We start from the raw sequence: 26,376 nt of genomic DNA on the forward strand, positions 1-26,376 counted from the left end.
AAGCAGTTTCTAGCCTTGTCCCAGACCTGAAGAAGAGCTCTGCATGGCTCGAAAGCTTGTCTCTCTCACCAACAGAAGTTGGTCCACTAAAAGCTATTACCTCACTCACCTTGACTCTCACTGATGGCTGAATTAGCTGTTTGTGTTTCGGCATCCAGCCTCTTAGTAAGATGAGTACCTTGCAAAACTCCACCTATGTGAACTATTTATTACTTAAGTGCATTAGCCAGGAAGGGTCAGCATTTCTCCTGCCCAGAGCCCAAGTAGCCACTTCTCTGTTAGACAAATTCAAACAAGGTTTTGCAAGGACTAAAACTATTTTACAGGTAGCATTGTGTGTGTTATTTGCCAGCAAAAGAACAGACAGCCCATTGGGCTCAGTGCAGCAGGCCAAGGACCCTGCTCCTACAGGCAAAAGAGAAAGAGTCACACATGCAAAGAACATGCATGGATCATGCCTGATAAAAGATACTTGCATATTCCATTCACTGATCTTTGCATTCTTCCATTTTTGTCAACTGAATCTTGCCACTTCACCCCAGAAATACAGGACCCTGATTACAATTCCATCCAATAAGATTACATACCATTTATGGGCTCTGCTCCACTGAAAACTTTCTACATCATTTCCTTCCAGCAACATATGGACATTGTTTACCATCACCTAATACCAGAGTCCTTTTATCTCATGCACAAACAGCTAATGTCCCATTGAGCCCAATGTGACTGCAACCCACTAGAGTCTTGGGAACATGCAAATGAGGACTAACCAGTGCCTAAGGCAGTGGGATGTTCAGATGACCAGGATCTATAAAACCTTAGTGAAAGCTCACTGCTTTGTCTGCCATGGAATGGCTATGGCATCAGTTCAGAACACAGACCAGTAGGCTGTAGGACTGACCCTTGCTAAAGTGGCATCCCAGACTCTCTGTGGACTGGAACCAAGCCTTTGTCTCCACACCATGGCTCTCCCTTACTCTTGGGCATAAGAATCTTCATGATTCAGAGAGAATTGGCTCAGCAGGAATCCTAGGTTGACTCCTCCTAGATGGTAGCCAGAGGTAGGTAGAGAGGACTCCTTTTTAGTACCTCATTCAAAGGTGGTGCAGCATCTCAGCAGGTGGCAGTGGGAATGAGCTCAGTTCCTTGCAGAGCCCTTGAACCCAGGCCCTTCAAACCCAGCGATGAGAATGTTCCGAGCCGAGCTAAACTGCTGTGCATAATTATTGGGCGTTATAGTCACTTACAACAGAGCGAATAAAGCCTGCAGCTGGTGTCAACACTCATTAGTGACCCTAAATGAGGATACAAAATAATTCAAGTGTCCCATACGAGCACAGCATGAAAAGGAATTTGAGAGACATGTCAAGTCATCCTCTTTATGCATATCTAACTGTACTAATACTTTGTTCCAGCACAGCACACACAAATCACAGCAATGAGATGGAGTTAGAATATACACCTTAATCTCGGGGTAATACATTCAGAGCCAGACCTATGTCTCCTGTTTGCTCGTGTCCAGGATATGGCTCAGTAATACCAGCATCCTGACAGCCACTGTCGGACTCCTCGCATGGCCTTGTTAACATGGCAACCGCCTTATTAAGGTTAAATTAAACCACAAGGGGATGTTTCTAGATCTAGGTGCAATAAAATCTCTATATGAACCACGAATCTGACTTAAGGGATTGTTTTAGTCTCATTATAACTTTCCTATAGATGCTGTTTTAAAGTAAAGCTCCCAGAGATGTGGATTCATGTCATATGACTTGTACCAGAAGAGATGAAGTTTATCCAGCTCTAACCCTGATTCTGTTTCCCAGCTGCTCTGTCATATGTTGTGAGGTTACATCAGCTACTACGGGAAAGGATTTTTTTCCCCATGAAGTGATCTCACTAGGGGTACGTCTTCACTACCGGCCATATTGGCGGGTAGCAATCGATTTCTCGGGGATCGATATATTGCGTCTCATCTAGACGTGATATATTGATCCCTGAATGAGCTCCTGTCGACTCCGGAACTCCACCAATGCGAACGGCAGTAGCAGAGTCGACAGGGGGAGCCGCTGACATCGATCCAGCACCGTGAGGACAGTAGGTAACTCGATCTAAGATACTTCGACTTCAGCTATGCTATTCATGTAGCTGAAGTTGCGTATCTCAGATCGATTTCCCCCCTAGTGTAGACGAGACTAAAGAGCGCTCTATACAGATCACGTGATTCTGTATGTTTTAGATATCTGGGAAATAGCAGCCAGTTAGCCATGCTGTCATGAATTTTTTCACTCCTCCTCCTTAGGAGAAAATAAGAGAGATTAAAGGCAGATAACATCATCATTTTTCTTCTCCTGTCTATATTTTACATCCTGTCAATTTGCACCATTCTGCTTTCTGATCACCACAATGCAAGTACGTTCTCCTGTTGGCATTCTTTCACTGCAAGTTGTGATCATTGCAGCATTCAGAAGCATGCTAGGTCCCTGCTATGAAGAGCGTACACTATAATATTACATGCAATACAAGTGAGAGTGACAAACAGAAGACCAGGAAGGGCTGTGTGGAAAGAACTAGGGTTATAAGTGCTAACATTAGACAGTTACTCAGTTCAGTTATGAGCACATCTTGATGGCTCAGTTACTGTATAACATGCACACGTGTATGTTAATTAACTCACTTCTGATAGGAGACCAGCAGGAGTGAGTTTTTAGACAGGATCTGAATGAGAAGAGGTGAGTGTCCCAGTGAGTAGGAGTGGGGAGGGCATTCTGGGTATAAGGGGCATCCCGGAAGAAGGTACTGAGGTGGCTTTGGGAGGAGGAAATGCAAAAGACATCAGGGTTTGCTGTTCGGACAGTGCTTTGAGTTTCTGATGAAGGGGAAGCTCCAGTATCCCATGCTACTGGAGTGTCCCTGGAACATACAGTGCTTAGCAAAATGGCCATTTTTCTATATATTTACTGCTTTCAAGAAGGTACTCAGCTTCCATCTCCAGAAGAGTCTCTTTGTGACTGATCCAACGGACGGTGCCACTCCAGGAGGTTTTGGATCGAGCTCACATCCGTGAGAAATTGATAGCACAAGGTTTCTCTATATGGTCCTCCATGGCTCAGAGAGGCGATACCCACGAAAGCTTATGCCCAAATAAATCTGTTAGTCTTTAAGGTGCCACCGGACTCCTCATTGTTTTTGTGGATACAGACTAGCACAGCTACCCCGCTGATACTTCATCCCTCCTTTACTGCTCTAAACTCCTGCAAGCCCACCACCACAGCCTGAGAGTCTGCAATACAGTGACTCAGGCTATAGGGGAAAAATTAATTCTCTTTGCAGAATTACATTCTCATCAGTTCACAGAGGAAAAGAAATAGACAATTGTTTTTTTCCTGAAAGAAGGAAAAAATCCATAAGACTGTGGAGGGGGTTTCGTTGATATTTTTTAGACATCTCTTGCCTGTGCAAAAGCAAGGACTGTGCACGGTTCTCTGCTGGTTCCCCTTTCATCATTCTCAGTGTGACAATCAATCTTGGAAAACGTTCTTTATTCCATTCCCTCTATGGAACAGCCATATCAAACACATGATAGACCCATCAAAGAATATAACAAGAGAAGACATGACAATGGGATTTGGGGGAGGTCTAATGTAGCTGAGTTGTGCTTTACAAGCCATTCCCTCTGGCACAGTTTAGGTTCAACAACAAAAAGATAGAATGTTGCATTAAAATAAAAAAAGTGAGTCAAAGGGAAAGATAATAACTTCTTAGGCTAAATGGAATCTAGGGATGCTAGAAGTGCCCCCTTGTGGTTTAATTTAGCCTTCATGACTCTCCATGTGTGCCAGCCATGGTGACAGCTATTAATTCTGGTGGCTGGAGAGTCACAGTTGCTGGTATGAACAGTGGTGATGTTGATCACATGAGTAATAATCACTGTCAAGGCAACAGATGCTGCTGTATCAATTGTTCTAAAGGCAGATATTCCTGATGCAATAGGATGGTGCCCTTGATTTAACATCCTCAACAACCACTCTGTTGGGTGACGAGGGACGCAGAGGCTTTAATAGCCCATGAGCCACAGATGGTGTAAGACCTTGAGTAGCAGACCCCAGGGCTGCTGAAGGGTTATTCTGGTAGGAAATGGATCTTCCTGTCTTGCTTTTTGGCTGCTGGGCAACTAGGCAATTAATCTTTCCACAAGACTGCTGCCATATCCCCAGGTTGATTCCAACGTATTGAACCAGGCAATGCTTGAGGAACTTTTTGAATGGCATGAGATTTTCCAGGCACTCTAGGCACAGTGCTGGTGCTTTCCAGGATGGGAGGCAGGAAGCCAACGAACACTGAGCTCTGTGACTCCACTTGCTGACAGTTAGAAGTGGGCTGGTTTATCTGTTTCCCTCAAGACACTCAGGGGCCCCAATATTTCCACAGCGGAAAAAAGTTGCCAGAAATGCTATACCCTGATGTGGCACGCTTGGAGCTAGAGCGTGTGTTTAGGTACAGCCCTGAACAAGGCTTGGTGGGTGAGCTGCATCACCCCAGGAGTAGCCCTGGGATGCACTGAGCCTCAGACACCCGTGTAAGTCACAACTCCTGCTCTGTCTCCTCCCTGCTCTAGAGGCTGATGCCAGCAGTAATCACCATTCTCTCCATGTTGGCTCAGCTACTCTGGCAGACAAGCCAGGTGGAGACAATTCTGTGCCCATCCCCAACCCTCCCCATCCATCTGCTCTGGGGAGGGAGGAAGTGAGTGGCGTAATGCCACCTGTTCCTGTGTGCCCAGATGCAAGGTCTGTCCAGCCAGGGTAGAATTAAATCATCTTCTCTCTTCCATCCTTCCCTGGGTATGTTACCAGAGTAATGATCTAACCCTCACATCATGGGGAACCTAAAGGGAAGCCATTTGCACTGCTGAAAGCTGGGACCACAGAAAGGCAGGTGCTGGAATGCAAACGGACACTGAAATGAAAACAAACAGGGAGACACCTGCAAACACTTGTTGCGCTGACATAGCTGCTTTTGTTAAGCGTGGTCTTCAGCGTTTTCAGTGTTAATGGTTCCGTTCAGAGCACCACCATTAATGCCATCTGTGCTTTGCTTGGAATAACAAAAGCACTTACGCACGTGCCTAACTTTAAATACATGCATAAGCCCCATTGATTTTTAGCAGAAATCAGGTACACGCTTGAAGCTAAGCACCCGCTTAAATGCTTTGCTGAACATGGGCTCTAAAAAGCAGCAATGGCCTATCAGAGTGCAGTGGCCTCTAGAATCTCAGGCCTATGATTGGCAACTGGATTTGAACTCCTCTGCCATCAAGGGGAATGGTTTGTCAGTCTCTTATTTCCCTATTCCCAGAATCGCCAGCAGCAGCCATCAACTTCTTTACATTAAAAATTAATGCAAGTGCACAGCTCTGTGATTCACAGTAGGATAGCAGCTCAACTGGTGACTAGAACTGAGAAATGGGGGGAGATTTGAGAGGTAACTGAATGGTAAATATTGACACCATGAAATCACTTCTCTTCATAGCACTAACTCTTCCCCTCCTCCTTGCAAACTTTTTACAATGGTTTTGTATTTTAATATTAAATGTAGCAAGTTCTCAGCCTCGTCTGTGCTGTTAGCAGGGAGCGAGTGGAGAGGAATTCTATCCGAAGCTAGTTTGATTCTTGGTTTTTGGAAATTTAGGGGCATCAAGCAGGCATGTTAGTGCTTTTCTGCCTGGTCTAGTGTCACTGCGGTTAATATTATGCTGGTCTTTTATTAGTTGTGCTGTGGTAGCACCTAAAAACCCCCGTCCTGGACCAGAATCTCACTGTGCTAAATGCCATACAAATACATAACACAGGCACTTGCTGTATATAGGTCTCTGACAATGCCTGTAGCATTTAAGTAGCTGATTTCATTTAATCAAAAGCTATTGAAAACAGTTCATTGTAATGATGCTTGATTTGGAGCTGGAGGGAGAAAAGGGAGCACTATCCTGCACTGCAGGGGCACCACTTCAGCCCATTTCCAGATGACCCTACGACTTCAATAAAGCACATTCCAAAACGTAAAGGGGAAGCCACAGGGGCACTGCTGATGGCTGTATTACCAGAGGCTCTGTCACTTCTGAAACAGGGTAGCAAAATCCCGTAGCGTGGCACAGCTCTTCTCACACTGTTTCCAGGCCACTGCCAGGTTGGAGCTCAACAGGTAGCTGTCCAACAAACGCCTCCTGAAAAACTGCGGCAGCAGCAGTAAGTGCTAGCCAAGAATTAAACCGTGATCCCCCCCAGGGCTACCAATCCTTCATGGTGCACTGACTGCACTGGGATAACAGTACAGCGCTCCAATGTCTCATTCAATAAATCATTTGCAGCCCATTGCAGTAGCCACCTAAAATCAACAGGGCTTAAACATACCATTTGAATGGGGAAGTTCTGCAGTGCCTGAAGCTGTATATTAGGTCCTGCCACCAATTTCGTATTTACTGCAAAGACAAAGTCATTCATCATTAAGTTCCATGCACACACCTGCCCATGCTAATCAAAACTTCTCCTGCGACACACTTTTCCAAAGATATATCAAGGTAGACAAAGAGCTGTCAGACTAAAATACACACAAATTAAGTCATAAATAGGAAACTCCAGACCGCAAGACCTGGCAAAGAAAAAAAACTAGGGTCCTTGAGTAAAGGGCATTTATGGACAGAGTTGGAATCATGTCGGTCAGGAAGTCAGTCAGACTGAACAGCTTTTTTGGAGCAGGATTTACCAGGCAAACCAATCAGCTCAAGCTCATCTAGCTCAAAACTATGGGCCTGATCCAGAGAGGTATTGAATGCTGAAGTCAATGGAAGTTGAGGGGGAATGGCACTTCTTGGGATCAGGCCCTAATTTCTCCTCTCCTTGGAACTGCTTAGTTTATTGTGGGAAGTTTTAGTCTTTGTATGATGTATAATCAGAAACAGAAGTCAGCAGAAAGTTTAATCTCCCCAAATTCCCTTCCTGTAGTAAGCAAATACACTGGGTCAATTAGTCTTTGTGATGTTACAGAGAGCACCAGACATCTTGATCCTCTTTGCACAGAAGTTGCAATGATTTTTTTCCCAGACAAATAAAGCTTCCTTTATCAGTCCCAGATCTTCTGGTTTTCTGTGGTGCAGCTCTCCTAACTCCAAAGCCTTACCTACACTACCAAACACTGTAGCTATATTTCTGCATTGGTGATAAGTAACAATGGTGGAAGTTGTAGAATAGGCAGGGCTCAAGCATTGTTACCACTGTGTAAAAGCTTAAACTCTGTCTTCACTGTTGCTAGCATTGATGGAGAACTACAGCGCTGAAGCTTGTCAGTGTAGATGCTTTAAAACAGCTGTAGAAAGGTCACTCAATTAGCCACGGTAACTAAACTAAGCTATTCAGAGGTGAACCATTTTTCACCAAGGAGAGAAGTATTGATCCATTACTGAGATTTTAATAAGTTTTCCTCTGATGGATTTCAATGTACAAGAAAAACAAAAGAAAAAAAAAGACAGAGCATCCAATTGCCCCATACTCAACTAAAGATAATTTTTCATTTTCTTTAGTGAGTTGGAGAATAGTAAATAATGGCTCGGAGTCTTCATGGAGATGACTGGCTTCTGGTCGACATAACAAGACCTGTCTGACTCCAAAGGGACAGGTGTTTATCTCTCAATTGGCACTTTTGTGGGAAGTCTCTGAGCAAGAGGACATGGAAGGAACCCAGATTCCCCTGTTGTTTCTAGAGGTAATTCCTGTGCAACAGGGTTGAGGCACATCAGTGGAGACACATGAACAAAGCCTGAGCTGTTTTTACGCATGTATCATCAGTCCTTGAGCCTGTGAATTCAGCTCTTTGGCAAATATATTCACATTGACATGCCCATTTTCCTGCCCTACGCAGCTGAAACACTAGCCTTGCTGTTATGATGCTCTAAGAAAAAGTACTTTAATTCATATAAAAAATGGCCTTTTTAGCTATTACTCACAGAGATAATAAGTGTAGGGTTTCAGTAAACTACTAGAGCACTCGAAGGAGAACCATAATTTGTTAATGAGAAGGCACACAGAATTTCCCCAGCTGTAAACAGAGACCAATACACGTGTGCGAAATGATCCAACAAGCTCAGCCATCCTCACTGCAAATTAGATTATTATACACATTAGCAGTGAGGATCTCTTCCAGGCCCTCCATTTGTGTTTGTTTTTCCACTCAATTTTTTAAATGCCACAGGGACACATTTATGGGGACAAAACAACAGATGATCTGGTTTTCTCCAAATATATTCCTGGGTGATTAATATGCAATGAGAAGATTATATCAGCCCTAGCTTCCTGAGGAAGGAGAAAAATGCTCATAATAAACCAAACACAACTGAAAAAAATTGAGAACCCATATGCCCAGCCCTGAGGCAGATCCAACAGAATATCAGGATAAGCCATGGCAATTGCCAAGATTTCTCTACTAGATTTGACATATATGCACATTCATCTAGCTGCTATGCAGCTTTATTTCCAATACAAATCTTGATTTAATGACTTCCCTCCTCTCAGCATTATTAAAGCCTAACTCAAGCCACTTACCAGCACTGTCCAAATCTCAGACAAATGGAGATGGATGAAAATTAAACATATAGAAAAAAATCTAGCAGGGGTGAAATTATTATACAAACTGCAAGGAAAAACTGACATTTACATAATCTGAGGGAGCGAATGCTGAATTGTGAAGTCCTCTCACATGCCACCGAGGTGTGTGCGGGGGAAGGCAGCAGCAGAAATTATCCATTACAGTTCGTTAATTTTACTTCCAGCTTCTTGTATGTGAAGGCCTTGGCCAGGTGCCCATTTCCGTGAGCCTCACAGAATGCCAACGGGAACCAGCCCATGCAACTAAAGAACATCTTGTTTACCAGATGGAACCTCTGAACGGGGACTTGAGTGTAATGGACAGAAAAGTAACTCTCTCTGGAATTGCTTTAGCCACTTTTCTCGGGGCAAATTCTGAGACCACAGGTAGGTTTTAAAATACAGAAGCAAGACGCTCCTCACCATCTAAAAATTCATCAACATTAAACTGGAAAAAATACTGGAAAATATTAGGGTTGGTTGAAAGTTTTCCATCAACACCTCCTCCACTATCTGAAAATTAAGTTTTCAGCAAAATAAAAATGTGGATGTAAAAGTGTCTCCTTCCCTCACATTTTTTTCATTTTTCAGCTGAAGTTTTCCAGTTTGGGGCTACATGGAAGGCTCTTTCCTCCCTTGCAGCTGTCCCAGAAACGAATCACAACTGATTCTCACAGCAGCTCTGCAAAGGTAGGTGTAGCAGCAGGGCTGGCTCTACTGTTTTCGCCGCCCCAAGCAGCACACCGAATTGCTGCTGTGGACAGGGGCAGCCTGTGTGCCGTTAAGGCAGCACGCATGTTTCTGCAGCGGTGGCAATTCGATGGCAGCTTGTCTTCAGCTGGAAGACAGAAGCTGCACCTCCATGGACAGCTGAACATAGAAGCTGCCGCCAAATTGCCACCGCCGCCGTGGGAACGCGTGAGCCACCGTAACAGCACATGGACTGCCCCCGCCATCCGCGGCGGCAATTAAGCATAGTGCTTGAGGGCAAAAACACACGGACTGCCGCCCCAGGCAGATTGCCGCCCCAGGCAGATTGGCGCCCCAAGCACTTGCTTGGAATGCTGGTGGCTGGAGCCGGCCTTGTGTAGCAGAATAATTCTTGTTTTAAAGTGAGGAAACTGAGGATACAAGAGACTTGCTCAAGCCCCTCAGCAAGATGATCCAGGAGGCCTTTTCCTTCTCTAGTTTACAGGATCCTACAACTACTATTAGCCACATCCAGACCATGCCTAAATGAGCCCTCCAGTTAAATGCCCTGAGGAGTAGAATTCAAGGGTAGAATTCTAAATAGCAAGTGTCACAAGTTACAAAAATAAAAGTAAAATCCAGCCATGAAGCAAATTTAAGTTCCGTCTTGGAATCACCAGAGGGAAAACCATGTGAAAACAAAGGGGATTTTTCCTTTGGCTTGAATTCATCAGCTCTGTCAAAGATTTTGAGGGCAAGCATTATGTAGCATTGGCAAGGGAACTGCCAATTGCTATTGTCACAGTTGCTATGTTCCACATCATGACCATTATTAGAGTGCTGTCTGCAGTATTGTTGTAACTGTGTTGGTCCCAGATTATTAGAGAGAGAAGGTGGGTGAGGTAATATCTTTTATTAGACCTGAGCTCTGTGAAACTCAAAAGCTTGTCTCCCCCACCAGTCAAAGTTGGTCCAATAAAAGATATTACCTCACCCACTTTGTTTCTTGTTAGAATATAGAATAATTGCTAATTCTACATCAGCCACCGCCCACCTTTGGAGATCTGCGGGAGGTAACACTGGGCACTCTTTTACCATATGCTTCGAAATCAATTAGCATTGCTGGATAGAATAAGCAGCTCCTAAACACTCAAACTCAGGATTGCCAAGATGTCACGGGAGAATATTAATGTGGTTTTAATTTATTGGGTTTCTCTGCAACCCGCCTCCACCCTTCCATACCTGCAGCCTTACAGCACTACGAGGAAAGAAAAACAGATGTGCCAATCCGTTGGTGCCACGCCACCCTATCAGCCAAGCCCAGGTCTCTGCATCTGACTGGAATGCATGAGATCAAAACCTGCCCTTCAGGACACAGCAGAGGGAAAAGCAACTTGAAAGGGCCCCAAGGCTTGACAGCTAACTGCCACCTGGGGTAAGCAGAAGGCAGCGTCGCTTTTGAAGCCATTGCTGAGAAACATTAAAAGATTAATTTGGAACCACTGGCTGACAAGTCACAAGGGTGGCGACCTGAGAGAGAGGAAACTGTTCGTAAAGAGAGAATGCTGCCCATGGCATTCCAAATGGCAGCCATTTGCAAGGCCTGGGATTTACTATAAACTGAAAGACAACAACTGGGTGATTATTAGAAACAAGGGAACAATAAAACCTCACTTATGGACGAAGAAAAGTAATTGCACCTCTGCCCACACCACACAGCAGTGTGTCAGTGTCTTGGAGCTTTGTACCTTCACTAGCGTGCTGGAGTAATTCTGGCCCCTATTCTGTGACGATGGGCATGTCTACACAGTGATAAAAAACTCCTGGCACGGTCATGGCTGGCCCAGCTCAGCCGACTTGGGCTCACGGGGCTTGGGCTACAGAGCTATAAAACTGCAGTGTAGATGTCCGGGCTTGAGCTGGAGCCCAGACCCTGAGACCCTGCAAGCAGGGAGAGCCCTGCCTGTAGCAGCACAAATGTGTACCACAGAACTGGGGCAGAATCGAGGCAGCAGGGAGAAAAGAAATCCCATGCATCACATCCAGGTTCGCGGTGATAGTCAAGATGGGAGCAGCAGCAGTGTCGTAACTTCAATGTCTGCTCTGAATAAGGCTAGTTGACGTGATGGTCAAAACACGGCTAGCCCTTGAGTACTTATGCTCCCTCTGTTGTGACATCAGTAGTAGCAACACAGGGACATTTCTGTTTAAAAAGGCTAAAGGAAGACACTCCTTCATTAAAGGGCAGGTGACCACCAAATGGTGACTCTGGAGACCTGAACTATATTCCTGGTTCTGGCCACAAATTACATGTGACTTCAGGCAAGTCACATGAATCTCTCTGTACCTCAGTTGCCTACCTCATAGGGATATTTGGAGGCTAAATTCCTTGGTGTTTTTCAAGTGCTTTGAGATCCTCAGGCAGCATATACTACAGAAATGCAACATAGCAACCATAAAACAAATTAGTTCCCAATAAATGAGGAGAGGCTCAGAGGACAGTAATCTGAAAGTCCCACTCCTAAGAGTCAAGTATTCAATCTCAGGGATGAACCTATAATGAAGAAGCGCTTCTGATAGGATGAGTCAGTGTCCTCAAGGTTTCTGCTCCAACACCTTGCCCACTGGGTACTTTTTTAGGGGGCTAACTTTGGAGAGTTTGGCTTTCTTTCCATTTAAGAAGTGGGGAATTGGAACATCTGTAGTATCTTTTTGCAAACAGATAAAGTTTGTTGTTGTTCAAGAAGACTGATCCCTCCCCCAGCACATTTTCTTCCTACTCTGGAGGTTCTTCACTCCCCTAGAGATGCTCCAAGAGACACTTCGGTAAATTCGTTGCATTAAAAAACACTTCTCCTGTAGAACGACTACTCTCCAATTTACTGCCTTCATTTCAAAGAAGAAATTTACACCTTAGTACCCCTGGTACTTTCAAAGATATAAGCAATTACATGAGAACACCAGTGCTGGTTTCAGAACCATGCGAGTCAGGAGGTCATAAGAACTCCCAGTCCTTCTAGGCATACAAAGGTTGTAGGAATTCTGCTCCGATGTGTGTGTGTGGGGACAGCACATGAAATGGTGTTGCTTTCATCAGACTGCAGACTGCCTACAGCTGAAAAACCCATTTCCTTAAAGCATTAGATGGACCATGGTCCTCACCACGTTCTGAGCCAGTCGTTGGTCCAGAAGAATAGCTTGGTGAGGGATAGAAGACGGAATAAAAGAAAGGAAAGAGGAGGATGAGGAAAACATCTTCAAGGAGGGGATGTAGAACAAAATCCGCTGGAGACATAATTCTATCGGATCTCAGATTCCCCACAAAGATGTTCACTAGAGACTTCCTTAGTGCCCAGCCCACCCCGATCCGCGGGTGTGCACTGGCAAGAGGATTTGGCCCTATGGAAAGGGCTTTCCAAGTGAAAGTTTACACAGCTGGCATTAAACGAGGCTTTGTTTGAGATATGTACTCTTCAAAGGACATTCTGATTCACGTCTCTGTGCCAGAGACCTCACTTGGGTGCACCGCTGCCTAGTCAGAAATGCATAGCCTCAGATGCACATCTATCATTTCTGACAGTCACATGCCTCTCCAGTCTAGTGGAACTGTACACCATCAGGAAGTGTAACAAGCTAGGTTTACAATACATCCGTCAAGTATGCTGACAGTTAATGGAACAAAATGAGAATTCTCGGATCATTTTGAGAAGTGTCAAACAACAATCTTACCACCAGCACCAAAACTCATCAATACAAAGTACTGGGGGCAAGACAAGGCTGTATTACTGCCACAAAATGCTGATGTTTATATATTTAAGAAGTGGTCATACCCTTTTCCTTGAGATTCAGTCATAAATTAGATTACTACTCAAAATATTTCATGTTAATTCGTTTGTACAAACAGCATTGTGCAAGATAGCTAAGCAAAAAATTATACTGCCCAATGCTCTTGGAATGGTTATAAATTACTTTGCAGAAATGTCTGGCTCTCCAAGGTTTATTCAAACTTGCCAGTGTTGTCTACATGAGCACAATCCTTCAGTTCATCACCAGATTCTGTTTACTAGACAAAAGCCCCAGTGTAGAAAAAGGCACTAGTATTGTGCTTATCTTGTGGGGTTTTTAATTGACACATTGCCTTTATCATAGTTATACCAAGAGGAGGGGGAAACTGATTTCAGAAAGGAATCACTGTCCAGTAGTCAGGGCTTTAGCTTAGGGCTTGAAGTCAAGTCCCTGCTCTGCCACAGATGTCTTCTGTGACCTTGGGCAAGTCCCTTAGCCTCTGCCTCAGTTCCCTCTCTGTAAAATGGGGTAGCAGTATTTCCCTATCTCACACTAAAGCAGGATAAATGGATTTAAGATTGTGAGGTACACAGACTCTATAGTATTAGGGGCCATATAAGTACTAATATAGATAAATCACTGAGCCAAGATCCAAATCCTCCAGAAAGAAAGTTAAGAACCAGGGTTTCATCACACATATTTGCATAGCCCATATCGTTCTCATGCAGTGAAGTACACAATGAGAGGATTCACAGGCTATGCCATATGGAAAAGTGCCCAGGACTAGACAGCAATGAGATGGATGTTGGATGAAAGCCAGACTCAGAACCAAGACTCATTTAACAGATACCATAAACCATTGTATTGTATATGCTCGTCAACGGTAGGTGAAGAAATCTTTCATCTTATTTACTAACTGTTCTTAGCGGGAATTACTATGGGTGTCATCTCTCTCTGCTTACAGCCAGAAACTTAGACCATCTGCTGTTCATTATCACCTACCAGTGTATGCATTGATATTGTAACCGGACTTTAGATACCAAGCATCTTCTTCATTTGTGTGACAGGCCTACCTTCAACACAGCAAACTCTATTATTCTGGGCCCAAAGTCTGGCCTTCCTATGGTCTCCAGTAGAGCTCCTGCCGAGAACGACTTGGGTGAGACATGAGAGGAGGAAATAAACAAGCATCTGAGCTAAACTTACACTGATCATAACCCAGACACCTGGGTTACTCTGTCCAGAATGACCATGTCGCAGAGAATCTGTGAAATGTCCACTCCTCAGAGTTTGACAAAGCTTGGAATTTGGCCGCCTCTTTTCTCACATATGCCAAGATTGTAGCTCTAACTCGGTGGTTCTCAAACGTTTGTGCGTGCTGGTGACCCCTTTCACACAGCAAGCCTCTGAATGCAACCCCCCCCCATAAATTAAAAACACTTTTTTATATATTTAACACCATTATAAATTTTGGAGGCAAAGTGGGGTTTGGGGTGGAGGCTGACAGCTCACAACCCCTCACATAATAACCTCACGACCCCCTGAGGGGTACTGACCCCCAGTTTGAAAACCCCTGCGCTAACTGTTCATAGGTGCATTCTGATTGGCTACAAGTAATATCACTGTCTGCTGATGTCATACCCATCTTTTAACTGCCTCCACTATACAGGTATGACATCAGATGGTTTAGATTCTAGGTTACAAGCATGCACCAGCAAATTCGCTAAGGGTGCCTAAAAAAGTTTCCACTCTCTTCAGTTTTCCCAATGGAACTGCATCAAGCAGAATTGTAGAAGAGCCGTCCCAGTCACTGTGGAAAAAATGGTCTGTAAGACCAGCATTAACATCAAGTCTGAAAACAGAAGAATGCATATGAACACTAGAGCAGCTCTTAATCCTTTGCAGCAGCAGAAACAAAATGCTTATAAACATCCACAGCACTCTATGGCCCCTAATACTGAGGTGTCTGATTGCCTGAATATTCACTTCACAACATTGTGAGGCATTTTACAGATGGGAAACTGAGGCACAGAAAGACTAAATAACTTGCCCAAGGTCATGCAGGAAGTCTGTGGCAGAACTGGAAACTGAATTTGGGAATCCCAAATCCCAGGCTACCACCATAACCACTGGGCTGTCCTTCCTCTCCAAGCTCCCTTTGCCAATATCCCTGTAAGATGGAGAAATACTTTTCAGAGGTGGAAAATGAGCTGCAGAGGGGAACAGTGGTTTGGTCCAAGTTTACTCAGTGAGTCCATTTCAAAGCCAGGAAAAGAACCCAGATTTTCTGATTTCCACTGCAGGGGTTTAGCCACACAACCGTGTCCTCACTCCTGGCATTGTATCTGGAAGGATTAAAAACTTTCACATGGGAAGAGTCAGTGACGGAACCTGGCAGAGATCAGGTGCATGAAAGTCTGATACCATTAGGAATTAACTCCTATACAAGAGCTTAATTTTACAATGGTAAATTAAAAATATTTTTAAGTGAGATGGAGTTGAGCTACTAAATTCAGTTCTGGGTCAGGAGTTGGACCCCAACATGTACCCATACATGCCATTCATGCCTCCCAAATTCAGAGCTGTTTGGATCTGGGCTTTGGGATCAACACATTGTTTGCTTATATAGATCTAAAAAGCTCCATAGATCCATTCTTTGTTCTGGGCAACCGTAACATAGGGCTGATATGTTCAGCACAACAATCACACAGTACAATTAAACAAAGGGTGGCTCACCTGACCTGCACACAGAAATATCCACCAGTCATAAATTTCAACTCTTCCCGTGCTCAGCCCCTGCCCTCGCCCACAGCCTGGAGAGAACCCTGCCCTCTGTAGAGCACCCACAGGTTAACAGATCTGAACTCTGGAGAAGCGAGGGAGGAAACGAGCTCCAAAACAGAACTCAGACAAAACTTCCCCAGCAGCTTGAGTATCACTGCTGATCTCAGCTGGAGCCATCTGGCCCAGGGGGAGAGGTGATTTCTCAGGTAACCAAGGCCAAATCCATTTTGTAGGTTAGACACTATGGGAACCTACTTAAATTCCTGCTATGGAGAACCCACTAAGTAAGCAGGCTACAGCATTCTGTGCTCGCTTCAGTTTCTGGGCAGCCTTGTGGTGTTGCCACATGAACAGCACATTGCAGAAATCTAATCCTGAGGTGGAAGAGACCAGTGTGACCAGCCCTGCACCAGAGGAAGGGCTGCGGAGTTCTTGTCTGACATAGATATTTAAAAAAACTAATTAAAAAGCCATCTTTGTCACAGCCTTGATCCATCACAGTGCTGGACCCGGTTCCAAAATCCCAATCAGGGCTGTAATTCCAACATCCCTATTCCCCAAGCTCAGGGAGGTGGGTTCAGACCGGTCTTCCATTACCTCAAAGCCCAAAAGATGCGGGGAAGGAGCAGAAATCCCAAAGACATGGGAAGAGAGAAATGATTCTGACAGCCAGGTGCAGCTCAGTGAACGTGACTCAGGAAAGCCAAAGCAGATGCGTATGGTGAAGTCTTACCAAACACAGGGTCAGAGATGGGATACACAATACCTCCTGACTCAGCAATCTAAATATTGTTTAGGTGTAGGCATTTCAGTCCCTCTAATAAAGGCAGTGGCCTTGCTCTGGGGGTTCCAAAGAGTAGCTATTGTATGGATCTCTGTCCCTGAGGTGTCCTGCCCAAAGTGTCTTGACAGAGTTGATCAGGAACCCTGTAAAGTAACAAGATATTTGCTGCTCTAAATGCCTGTCTCTAGGGAGCTCAGCAGCTGACATAACTGTGTGACACACCTGTTACCTATCTCCAGCTTTTGTGGGACTCTGTAAGGGACAGGGGAGGGAGCAGGATTCCACCTGTCAGCTGCTGATGATCCTGTTTCTCTTTTCTGTACCAAATGCCCTAGGCTGATATTAAAAAAGCCAAAGAATCCATTTTGTATATTGCAAATACAGTTCAATCTTACAAGGCCACATTTGCTGGAGAAAACCTTCTGCTCAAGAAATGATTAAAAAAATATTTCTGAGGATTATTGCCCAAAAAAGGGAATTTTAACACTGACATGGAAATGTGTTTGACAGCAGGTGGAAAACACGCACATGCACACACACACACGTACGCGCACACACACTCCACTCAGCAGTTTGGTTGTTAATATAAAAGGGCTTTAATGGACTCTACAATCACATTGGACCTCTCCGCTGTTCTAATTGCGTTTGGGCCTGCAGAGAAGTACAAGCCATTTCTTAATGCCTGGCTGCCCCACTGGGAGAGAAGTCATCACTGGCTGTTTAGAAATGACACTTCCCAAACACTCTGGGATGGTTCTCCCTCCTGCTGAAGTGCTTGATCTTTAAGGGATGTTGAGTTTAGACTGTTGCTATTTTCCTCATTGGAGTGCTGGGGAGATGCCAGCCAGGGATCTAGCTGGTTTGCTCATGGTGGCAAGCGGCCAAAGCAAAGCTCCATTTACTTATTTTTGTTTGGAAAAAGAAAACAAGCAAAGTTTCTCTTAGAATGTAGCTTTTTCAAAAAAAAAAAAAGAGGGTTAAACAATGGCTCCTCGGATTCATTTCATAGCTACTTCTGCTCAACCCTTTGTGCTTTTCAAGCCAATCAACTGAGCTCTCTGCAGTGTGCCATGGGGAGAGAAGAGAGAGTGTTTCAGAAAAGGCCTTAAAAACAAGCTATTCTGTGTGCACATTTCTGCTCTCCTAAGATTGCCCCAGGGCAACTGGCCAAAAAGCCCCCTCTTTCCCAGCTGCATGCACAGGGTATGATTCTGTTGCAAAATTGCTTTTTTATATTAAAAAAAAAATCCTTGTATCTGGTGCATCAGAGAAATCAGCAGCACATGAAATGGGAAGGTACATGCAAGTGCAGGTATTTTCATGTCCTACAGCTGGCCAGCAGCTGCCTACCAAACACAGCCGCCTTAAACTGCCCCAGTGCAGCAGGGTATTTAAAGCATGAGCTAGGTCGGATTTTTGCTGTGGCTTCTCAGTGTTGTTTCCTATCATATGTTTCCTTCCGTGAAATCCTCCCTGCACCATTAACTCAACTCAATACAGGAATGAATGGCTGCAGCTGAATCTGTTTAAATTCCCCCATTTTGGTTCCCATATTCAATAGCCAAGCTCCCCAAAACCCTGTTTCTAGGAACAGTTAAAGACGTGTGTCTTAGACAGAGCCAGATTCTGCACTGTGTTCCACCCCGCTGGGCTCAGAGAGGTTGCACAGGTTGGAATACAATCAGCCCAGATCAGCCCTTTGAGACAAAGAAATAACTCCAATGGCTCTCCTATGTACCTAAGGCATGAACTGAGACAATCCTTCAATGTCCCGATGAAAAGTGCTCCGAGTTCTGTACACCAGGGGAAATACAGGTCTCCCCACTTCTTCGCTTTCAGATGTTCAAATATCAAACACCTGTAGAATGTATTATTTTGAAACAAGCCCACCTCCATTTTTCTGCACTGGACCCTGAGCCACCACGTTTTTACAGATGAAATCGCTGAAATATGAAATATTAAGAGAAAAATAAAGCCTACAAGTCTAAGCCATGGGCTTCAGTCTCACAGCAAACTAATCTGCATCCCTGGGAACAGTTTGTAATACATTTTTTTTTTTTTTTACTTCTGCCACCACTTTATTATTTCAGCCCAAACTCCCAGCAACAATTCTCATTTCTCGGCTCAGTGGGACTGCCAGAGACTGTGCAGCATCTGCCTTTGGAGGAGATGGAAGATCTTAAATAAGCTATTCACCACTTCAAAGCAATCTTCCCTCTTTTGTTACCTGTAAGCAGCAACAGTGATGTGTAAAACTCTTGATTCAAACTGCCAACTCAGTTATCAGGAAATGGCACACAAAGGAAGGAAGCAAATCAGTGACAGAATTCAGGAAGGCATGCTCAGTACAAGTTCTGAGGGCTAGACCAGGGTTCAAGAGATCAATCCACTCTTCTCACAGGCTATGAGCTGTTTCCAGCTAACACTTCGTGCTCCGCATCTAACCTGCAGAATGTCAGAATCACATCTTAGTTCACTTCAGTGGAAATGCAGCTAAGCCCTTGTTTATACTGGGAGTTGAGCCACTGTGGTTGGCAGTGGTGCAGGGACACCAAGTCTACCCTAATGGACCGCAGCAGTGCACCAACTGAAAGCCCACTGACAAGGGGAATTGGGCACAACACGTTTTGTTGCTGTTCCCACTCCTACTTTCCCAGAGGCAGCACCCCCACAGATATCCTCTGGAATGTTGATACATGTGACGGTCTCCTCTAGAACCCCTGCATTTTCATTAATTCTGCAATGGCTCTTTGCCCCCCCAATGGGAACCTTGTGTCAGGTTTGCCCCAAAGAGGGGTGTGGAGTAAGAATCACACAAGGAAGGAAGAGTTGGGCAGACAGAGGGCTGGGCAGGCAGAGCATTGAGTCGCAGAGCCTGGCAGAGGGATGATGCCCCTTGTACTCCTCAGTCAGTACCTTTCTGGCTGATTCACAGCAGATGGACTCCTACAGGAGTTCCAGCAGTAAGTGTGAGGCCGTTTAAGGCCACAACACAGCTGTAACCTGAGAGTCCCACCACCATTGGGAAGAATAAGCTGGCAGGGCGTGAACAGCCACAGAGAGTGAAGCTACCTGCATTGGCAGCTCTGCCAACAGAGTATCAGCCCTACCCTTCTAAGCATGTAGGTGCACTTCCCACAGGACTATGTATCATTCCAAGCTTGTAAGCACTTTTGATGAAATGGGCATAAGGCAAGCAAACTGGCAGAGGGGAAACCACTGAGGCCGTGGAAGAACAGTGCCAAATGAAGCGAGGCTCAGATGGCTATAGTGTGCCAAGACCACAGACATGTGCCTGCTTTGGTTCTAAGCTACCTGCATGCTGCCTATTTGCAACTTCCCAGATATTTGAGACCATGCCTCATGATGTCAGCTGGCAAAGACCCACTAGATCACCAGGTGGAGGTCACATGTTCCCCCGAGAGGGAACGTTTACAGGAAGCCAAGACTTGTGCTCAAGCTCAGCCAGAAAGCCAGGTGCTGAGCATTCCATTCCAGACCCTTGGGAGCGCAGCATGCACACAGCATGGTTCTCTATGGTATACCCCAACCGCTCATGCCACCAGTAAGAGGAGCCCACAGATTCCAATGCCTTGCTTCTAGGGTATGTTCCTTTCTCCATCTGTTCTAACTGGGACCACATCTGCTAATTCCAGAAGTGTTGCTATTTCCCCTCCTTGCCCAATAACATATGTAGAGAGGCTGCTTCTGAAACAGCTAATTCCTCCCAAGCAAATGCCAAACAAGTAAAACCTGACATGGGCAGAAGCTTTCCTATCGTGACTCATTTGCTTTGGAAGCCTGAACTTGAAAAATCACCAAATTACACACTGGGAAATACAGTACATGATCAAAGGTGAGATAACCCATTTGTGCTGAGAAGGAACAGAGTGCTGATGAGGTGAAAGGTTGAAAATAAAGGGGGAATAAAAGGAATACAAAACAGAACAAACAGAACAGAAAGTGAGGGACAACATCTGCATGTTTTCAATATTCAGGAAACACTATGGAGGAAGAAGCTAGGAATTGAATAAATGCAAATGCAATACAGAACAATATTCTGACCCATCTAAGAAATGGCTCATAGCTCCATGCACATAGCAGCTGTGTGCTTACAGAAAGAGGCTGCAGCATTTGTGTATGCAAGTACTTTGATAATTTTCGTGTGTGATCATACATAAATTATTCCTCAGATGTGAGATTTTGCACCTATGATTGCAGTTCAAAATATGGTGCATAGGCACTTTGCACAGTGTTGTGTTATCACCATACAATAAGCTTCATTTTCATACTGCACAGATACTGTGCAGTGCAAGTTAACAGTTTTGGGTAGCAGCCCTGGAGGTCTCCATGCTGCCTTTCAGATCTGCTTTTGCTATTCAAAGAGACAGGAATGCCTATAAAATTTTCAAAAGCAACTGGCTTTCTCCTGATCCTGCTGCCTAATTCACAATGGAACATTAGGGTTTTAACATATCTACCAAAAGCAATGCACTCCACCACCCCTAAGAGCCACTGATTGCACTGATTTATTCCTTATATTTAAACAAAAAATGTGCCGCCACCCCCACCCCTGTAAACCTCATGCACCACTGCAGTCCTGCAATACCTTTGTCCGACATCACTCCCCAAGGATCCCATCCTCCGAGCTGGTAACAAGGGGCTGACCCCATGGACATCCTCTGTTGTTGCTGGTGGGACAGTTTTTACATGTGAATTGATCTCAGATGGGGAATTCTTCAGCTTGGCTCTTGCCATTCTAAGAGCTTTGGCTGCCTCCTACTTCCTCCTCTTTTCCCCCTGAACTCTCTCATACATAGCAATCCTTGTACTGCCTGCAGTTCAGAGCTGTCGGCATGTACCACCTTCTTCCTCCAGTCACTCTCCCCACTCGCAGCTGCTCAGTGGAACACTCCTGCCCTGTAGATTTATCTTGGTAGCGAGGGAAATTAAGGAAAAGTCCATGGTCACGCTGCTGTTATGAATTGAGTGCCAGGCAGTAAAACAGCAGAGACAACAAGAGATTCATAATGCAGAAGCCTGTATAATGGTTTCACTTCATAAACTAAAAACATATTTGTATAGTGCAGGATATCCTTTGCCTTGGCTGGCTAATTATTAAAATGACTGGATTGGTTTTATTACTTCACCCAAGACAGCAGTGGCTTGTGGGACAAAGGATCAAAGAAATTCTTCTTCATTCCTATATGTGGGGGTGCTATTCCACCCCCCCACACACACGTTTCTTTTTGCAAATGTCTGAGTGAATTTTAATGCTGGTAAATGATAATCTCAGAGGCTGAGTCCTCACACAGCACTGGGAGAATCAGTACAGGCTTCCCCCACATTGCCGTGTTTACACACCTCAAACCTGACTTAGAAGGAGCACCTCTGTGGGTGAAGGGGAAGTCCATTCAGCATGGGCCATTAAGTCCTTGGGCTGGCTACTGAGATGGCTACCATTCATTAGCACCCATCACAGTGGTGGTTTTGGTGATGTGGGCATTATCCTCATGAAACTGGACTTTCACTCATCAACCCCACTGCTCCCTGTCCCTTCAGCTACCATCAGTTGCTAACAGCTTTCAGACACTACTGGTTTAGGCTGGATTCAAACCAGTGACTTTTAAAGTAACTGGCTCTTTATCCCACTACCAATGTAACCTGTGCTTCTTTGGTTAAAATATAACTTTGTCAGGCAAGTTCTCCAAGGATGCTGAAAAGTAAATAAATCTTAAATATTCATAAAAATTGTCACTCACACTTTAGTTATCATCCAGGAGGTTCCCACTGATATTCCTCACTTCAGATCAGTTTGCAACGCATCGAACAACAGGGGCAGGATGGCCTGGCTGCCTTCCGGATTCTAGTAAAGAACTCTGCCCGGGTTAGTGCGTAATTTAAATACTTAGGCCAGCCAAGTGTGCGGTGGGAGTTTCAGCACCAAGGACAGTACTGAGGGCACCTATTGAAGAGTTATATGACATGCCAGCTCTTAAACAGCCCCATACACACTTTGATCATCCTTACACGGTAATATTTCAGTTCAAGCCTTGTGATTAGTTTCTTACACTCATACTATCTCACTCATTCCTCACATTAATTGATTACATATTCATAAGCATATACAATCGGTGATATCAGGCTTTAAGCAAGCACCTAACATCAGCCGAGACTTCCACTGCTGTTTGCGGTTTTGACAGGAAACTGTGCAAACGGTACTTCAAGAGCAAGGTAAGGAAGCTGTTCAAACTGCTTGAAAGGGCAGATGTGGGGGAAAGGGGAGGCATGGGCTTCCTCTTCTCCCCATGGAGCAGGAGCTGCTGCTGCCTGGGGGAGGCCACGCCATTCCAGGGGCCGCGTATGGCTATACTGCAAACTAGGCATTTAATGCTTAATTATACTTTGCAAGCCCACTACAAACTGCTGATTTCTCATTTCAACATTCACATTAACCTGAGATCACTGCTGAGTGGCAGGGTGGAGAAAGAAGATGGAATTGTTCAGAAAAAGTCATGCTGGGTATAACAGTTGCTGAAAATGTGACTGAAAAGAGGGGGAATTCTCATTAGATTCGACTGAATCCATGGCAAATGCATCATTTAATATTTTCCTTTTGTTTAAGTAGTTTCCAGTATTGGCTGCCAAAACTCTTTTTGTGCAGCCATTTAACATACTAATAATAAATGTGGTCATGCATGTTAGATCTACTCAATGAAACAAGAGGGCTTTAAAAATTACTATGATAAATGCATTTGGTATTTTGACATATTAGCAAAAGCTGTGAGAGTGGAGAAATTCTCTAAAAATCAGAAAGTATAGCAACTTCAAAATAAATCTTTTAACAATGTGGAGCCCTAAGTAAGCTATATAACCTATAGCAAAACTTTAAGCAATGACAAAGAACTTTTCTTTATACACTACATTTTGCTAGAAAACTTTTATGCAACTGAATTCATTAGTATTTAACTTGTGGACATTTATTTTGCTCTTACTTGTGTTTCTCCATGGAGGCTGGTTGGGTTCTTTGTCTGAAGGAAATTGATATTACAAACACTTTACAGCGCTGCAACTTTCTCGCTCAGGGGTGTGAAAAAAAACACCCCCTGAGCACTGCAAGATAAAGCGCCAGTGTAAACAGTGCCACAGTGCTGGAAGCGCAGCTCCCAGCGCTGCAAGCTAATCCCCCCGGGGAGGTGGAGTACATGCAGCACTGAGAGAGCTCTCTCCCAGTGCTGGCGCTACAACCACACTCACACTTCAAAGTGCTGCCGCGCCAGCGCTCCCGCGCCACTGCTTTGAAGTTTCGAGTGTAGCCAAGCCCTTAAAGAAATACTCTAATTATGACTCATTAGAGTAACTAATCTGAAACCGGAAACTGGCCTCATGCCTCAATTTGAATGTAAACTCTATTGAACAGCCGGAGAATTGGATTGTTTCCCCCACCTGAGGCCCACTGCTATAGTAAAATCTTCCTTTGGCTCTGCTCAGAGGCAGATGCCTGGCTAGCTAGAAATGTGCTCTGTACGAAGGTCAGTATGGGCGACATCTCTGGTTTGGAGGCATCAACAACAAAATGGAGCCATGGGAGCCAGTTTTCTTTTGCAGCCTCGGGTCAGTGAATGCGCCCACGACACACGCACAGCTCTGACCAGATCAGTAGCCTAGCCCTGGAAGGAAGGACGTAAAGTAAAATTAAAACATTTACACACGGTTTAAAATAACTAATTTGGAGAGAAAAATAATCAGCAAATCTTAAGCTTCAGGCTGACGTCCAACAAATCACCTTAGAAAAACTAAACTCCTAATCTGTCTTGTAGGACTGCTGGTCTTGGCACTGGGAAGGCGACTGGCACCTACTAAGAGGAGTGCAGAGCTCCAGGGTAGATTCATTTGGAATGTGATGTCGTTTGTGGCAAGCAGTGCACAAAAATCCAGTCTGGATTTTTACCTACAACAGTCACAGCAGTGAAACATGCTGTCTAACTCAGGACCTCATCCAGTGCCCACTGAAGTCACTGAAGAGATCCTCATTGATTGCAATGGGCTTCAGATCAAACCCAATGTCTGCAGATCTCCCTTGATATGATCATTCATATGGAATGATGCAGACAGACATAGTCATTTGAATAGTCTCATATCATTCCTGCTCCCACATTATAAGAGTATTATTATGTCTTCACCCACACACAGCAATCTACATTTACAAAGAGTCAGCACAGAACAGCTAGCTGGTTTCATAGCATAGGGTCTACAAAAGAATCCATCACTGTCAACTCATGTTCATACTGTCACTTTGGAATATGCTACATGCACAGTCATCACAGTCAATCTTCTTTGCGTTGGCATCATGTTCATGGAGAAGGTTTTGCCTCGCTTTGCTGCACAACTGCAAAACTGCACCCTATTTCACTTAATGGCAAGCTTTTCAGCACAGGAAATGCGACTTATGTTTGCAAAGTGCTTCAAATTTAACAGTAACATGCAAATACGTAATCACATTTAAAATTACTAAAAAGATTTCAAAAGCTGGTCTAAATCTTTCTGTGCTACCCATTTGCTCAAGACTTTTGCAACAAGTACACACCACACTGTACTGGCCATTTATTGACCAGGTATAGTATCCTGAACTTTCAGAATATATTTTGCAATGACTTTTTCAAGCTGTTTGTGAAAGCCAGTGCGCAGCCCTGCAAAAATAACTACAGACTCTTATCGTTTGTGCTCCAGCTACTTGCTGGCTGGGTTCTGGAAGTAAGTTTGCAAATGAGGAACTGTGTAAAAGCGCACGGTATGCACAGAGAACAGTCTTGATGGCTGAACTTGCAGAAAGCTTCCCACTCAGCATGACAGCATTTCTGTGTCTGCATTGCAAGAACTTTTGAACACCACATCTGATCAATTCCAAAATTTCAGGAAAAGTTCTAGGCACCAATGGCCAGAACTCCATTCATTTTATTGGGGGGTGGGTTGGTTTGGTTGTTTTTTTTTGGTGGGGGGGGGTAGATCAGAAAACTGAAAAAGTGGAAAATGGGAGGCATATGGAACAGTCATTGCTTCAAGGACCTCTGCAATTGTCCGTATATCAAACACAACTGGTGGATGGCACCACTAACACCTTCCAGTATAACAACATCCCTGTTTATCGTCCTGATTGAGGTTATCATGTTGGACATTGAATTATTTACTTCCCAGACAAAGAAGAAAAGGGAGCTGAGGGTGTGCGCACAGCCTCTGGTCTGGGGGGAAGAGAATGGAGGACCCTGGTCTGGGGGAAGGCAGGAATGGGGAGCACACAGAACTTTTAGCACAAGGGTAGAATGGGGGACCCTGGAATTGGGCAGAGGGGCATAGTGGGCACACAGAGCCCCTGGGGGAGACTGGGGATCCTGTTATGGGCATGGAGCGAAGGTGGGAGTGGGGAGCACACAGAGCCCATACCATTGAGGAAGAAGAGGAGAAATGGGGTATTAGAAGCGTAAGTCCCATTTTCAAAAGTGACTTTGGCACACTGTTTTTTAGCACTGAAAGACGCCGATAGGCAAATATCCAGCAGGATTCTCACAGTTTTCAGTGTGAAAGATGAATCTATGTAATAAACTCTGGTGAGTTTTGCAAACTCGGAACTCAGCTCAGGGTTAGCAAAAGTGGAGGCAGATCTAAGCCACAAAGTTTGGATGTAGAACTAAGATGCCACAA

General features: G+C 44.6%; 1 protein-coding gene across 6 annotated transcripts in view; it reads right to left on the reverse strand.

Moving 5' to 3' along the window:
* The window catches only part of KCNT1 (potassium sodium-activated channel subfamily T member 1), a 192,998-nt gene that overhangs the window by 101,490 nt on the left and 65,132 nt on the right, over positions 1–26,376 (reverse strand). For 3 of the 6 annotated variants that reach the window (XM_032767564.2, XM_032767566.2, XM_032767563.2), the window contains exon 1: positions 21,287–21,477. The exons of the other annotated variants lie outside the window; for them this stretch is intronic. In XM_032767564.2, coding sequence (XP_032623455.1) covers positions 21,287–21,435 — 149 coding nt within the window. In that variant the 5' untranslated portion in view covers positions 21,436–21,477. Of the gene's footprint in view, positions 1–21,286; positions 21,478–26,376 lie in introns of those variants that run through there. 6 annotated transcript variants of the gene reach the window in all.

The sequence above is a fragment of the Chelonoidis abingdonii genome, chromosome 24, assembly GCF_003597395.2.
Source record: "Chelonoidis abingdonii isolate Lonesome George chromosome 24, CheloAbing_2.0, whole genome shotgun sequence".
Taxonomy (NCBI): Eukaryota; Metazoa; Chordata; order Testudines; family Testudinidae; genus Chelonoidis; species Chelonoidis abingdonii.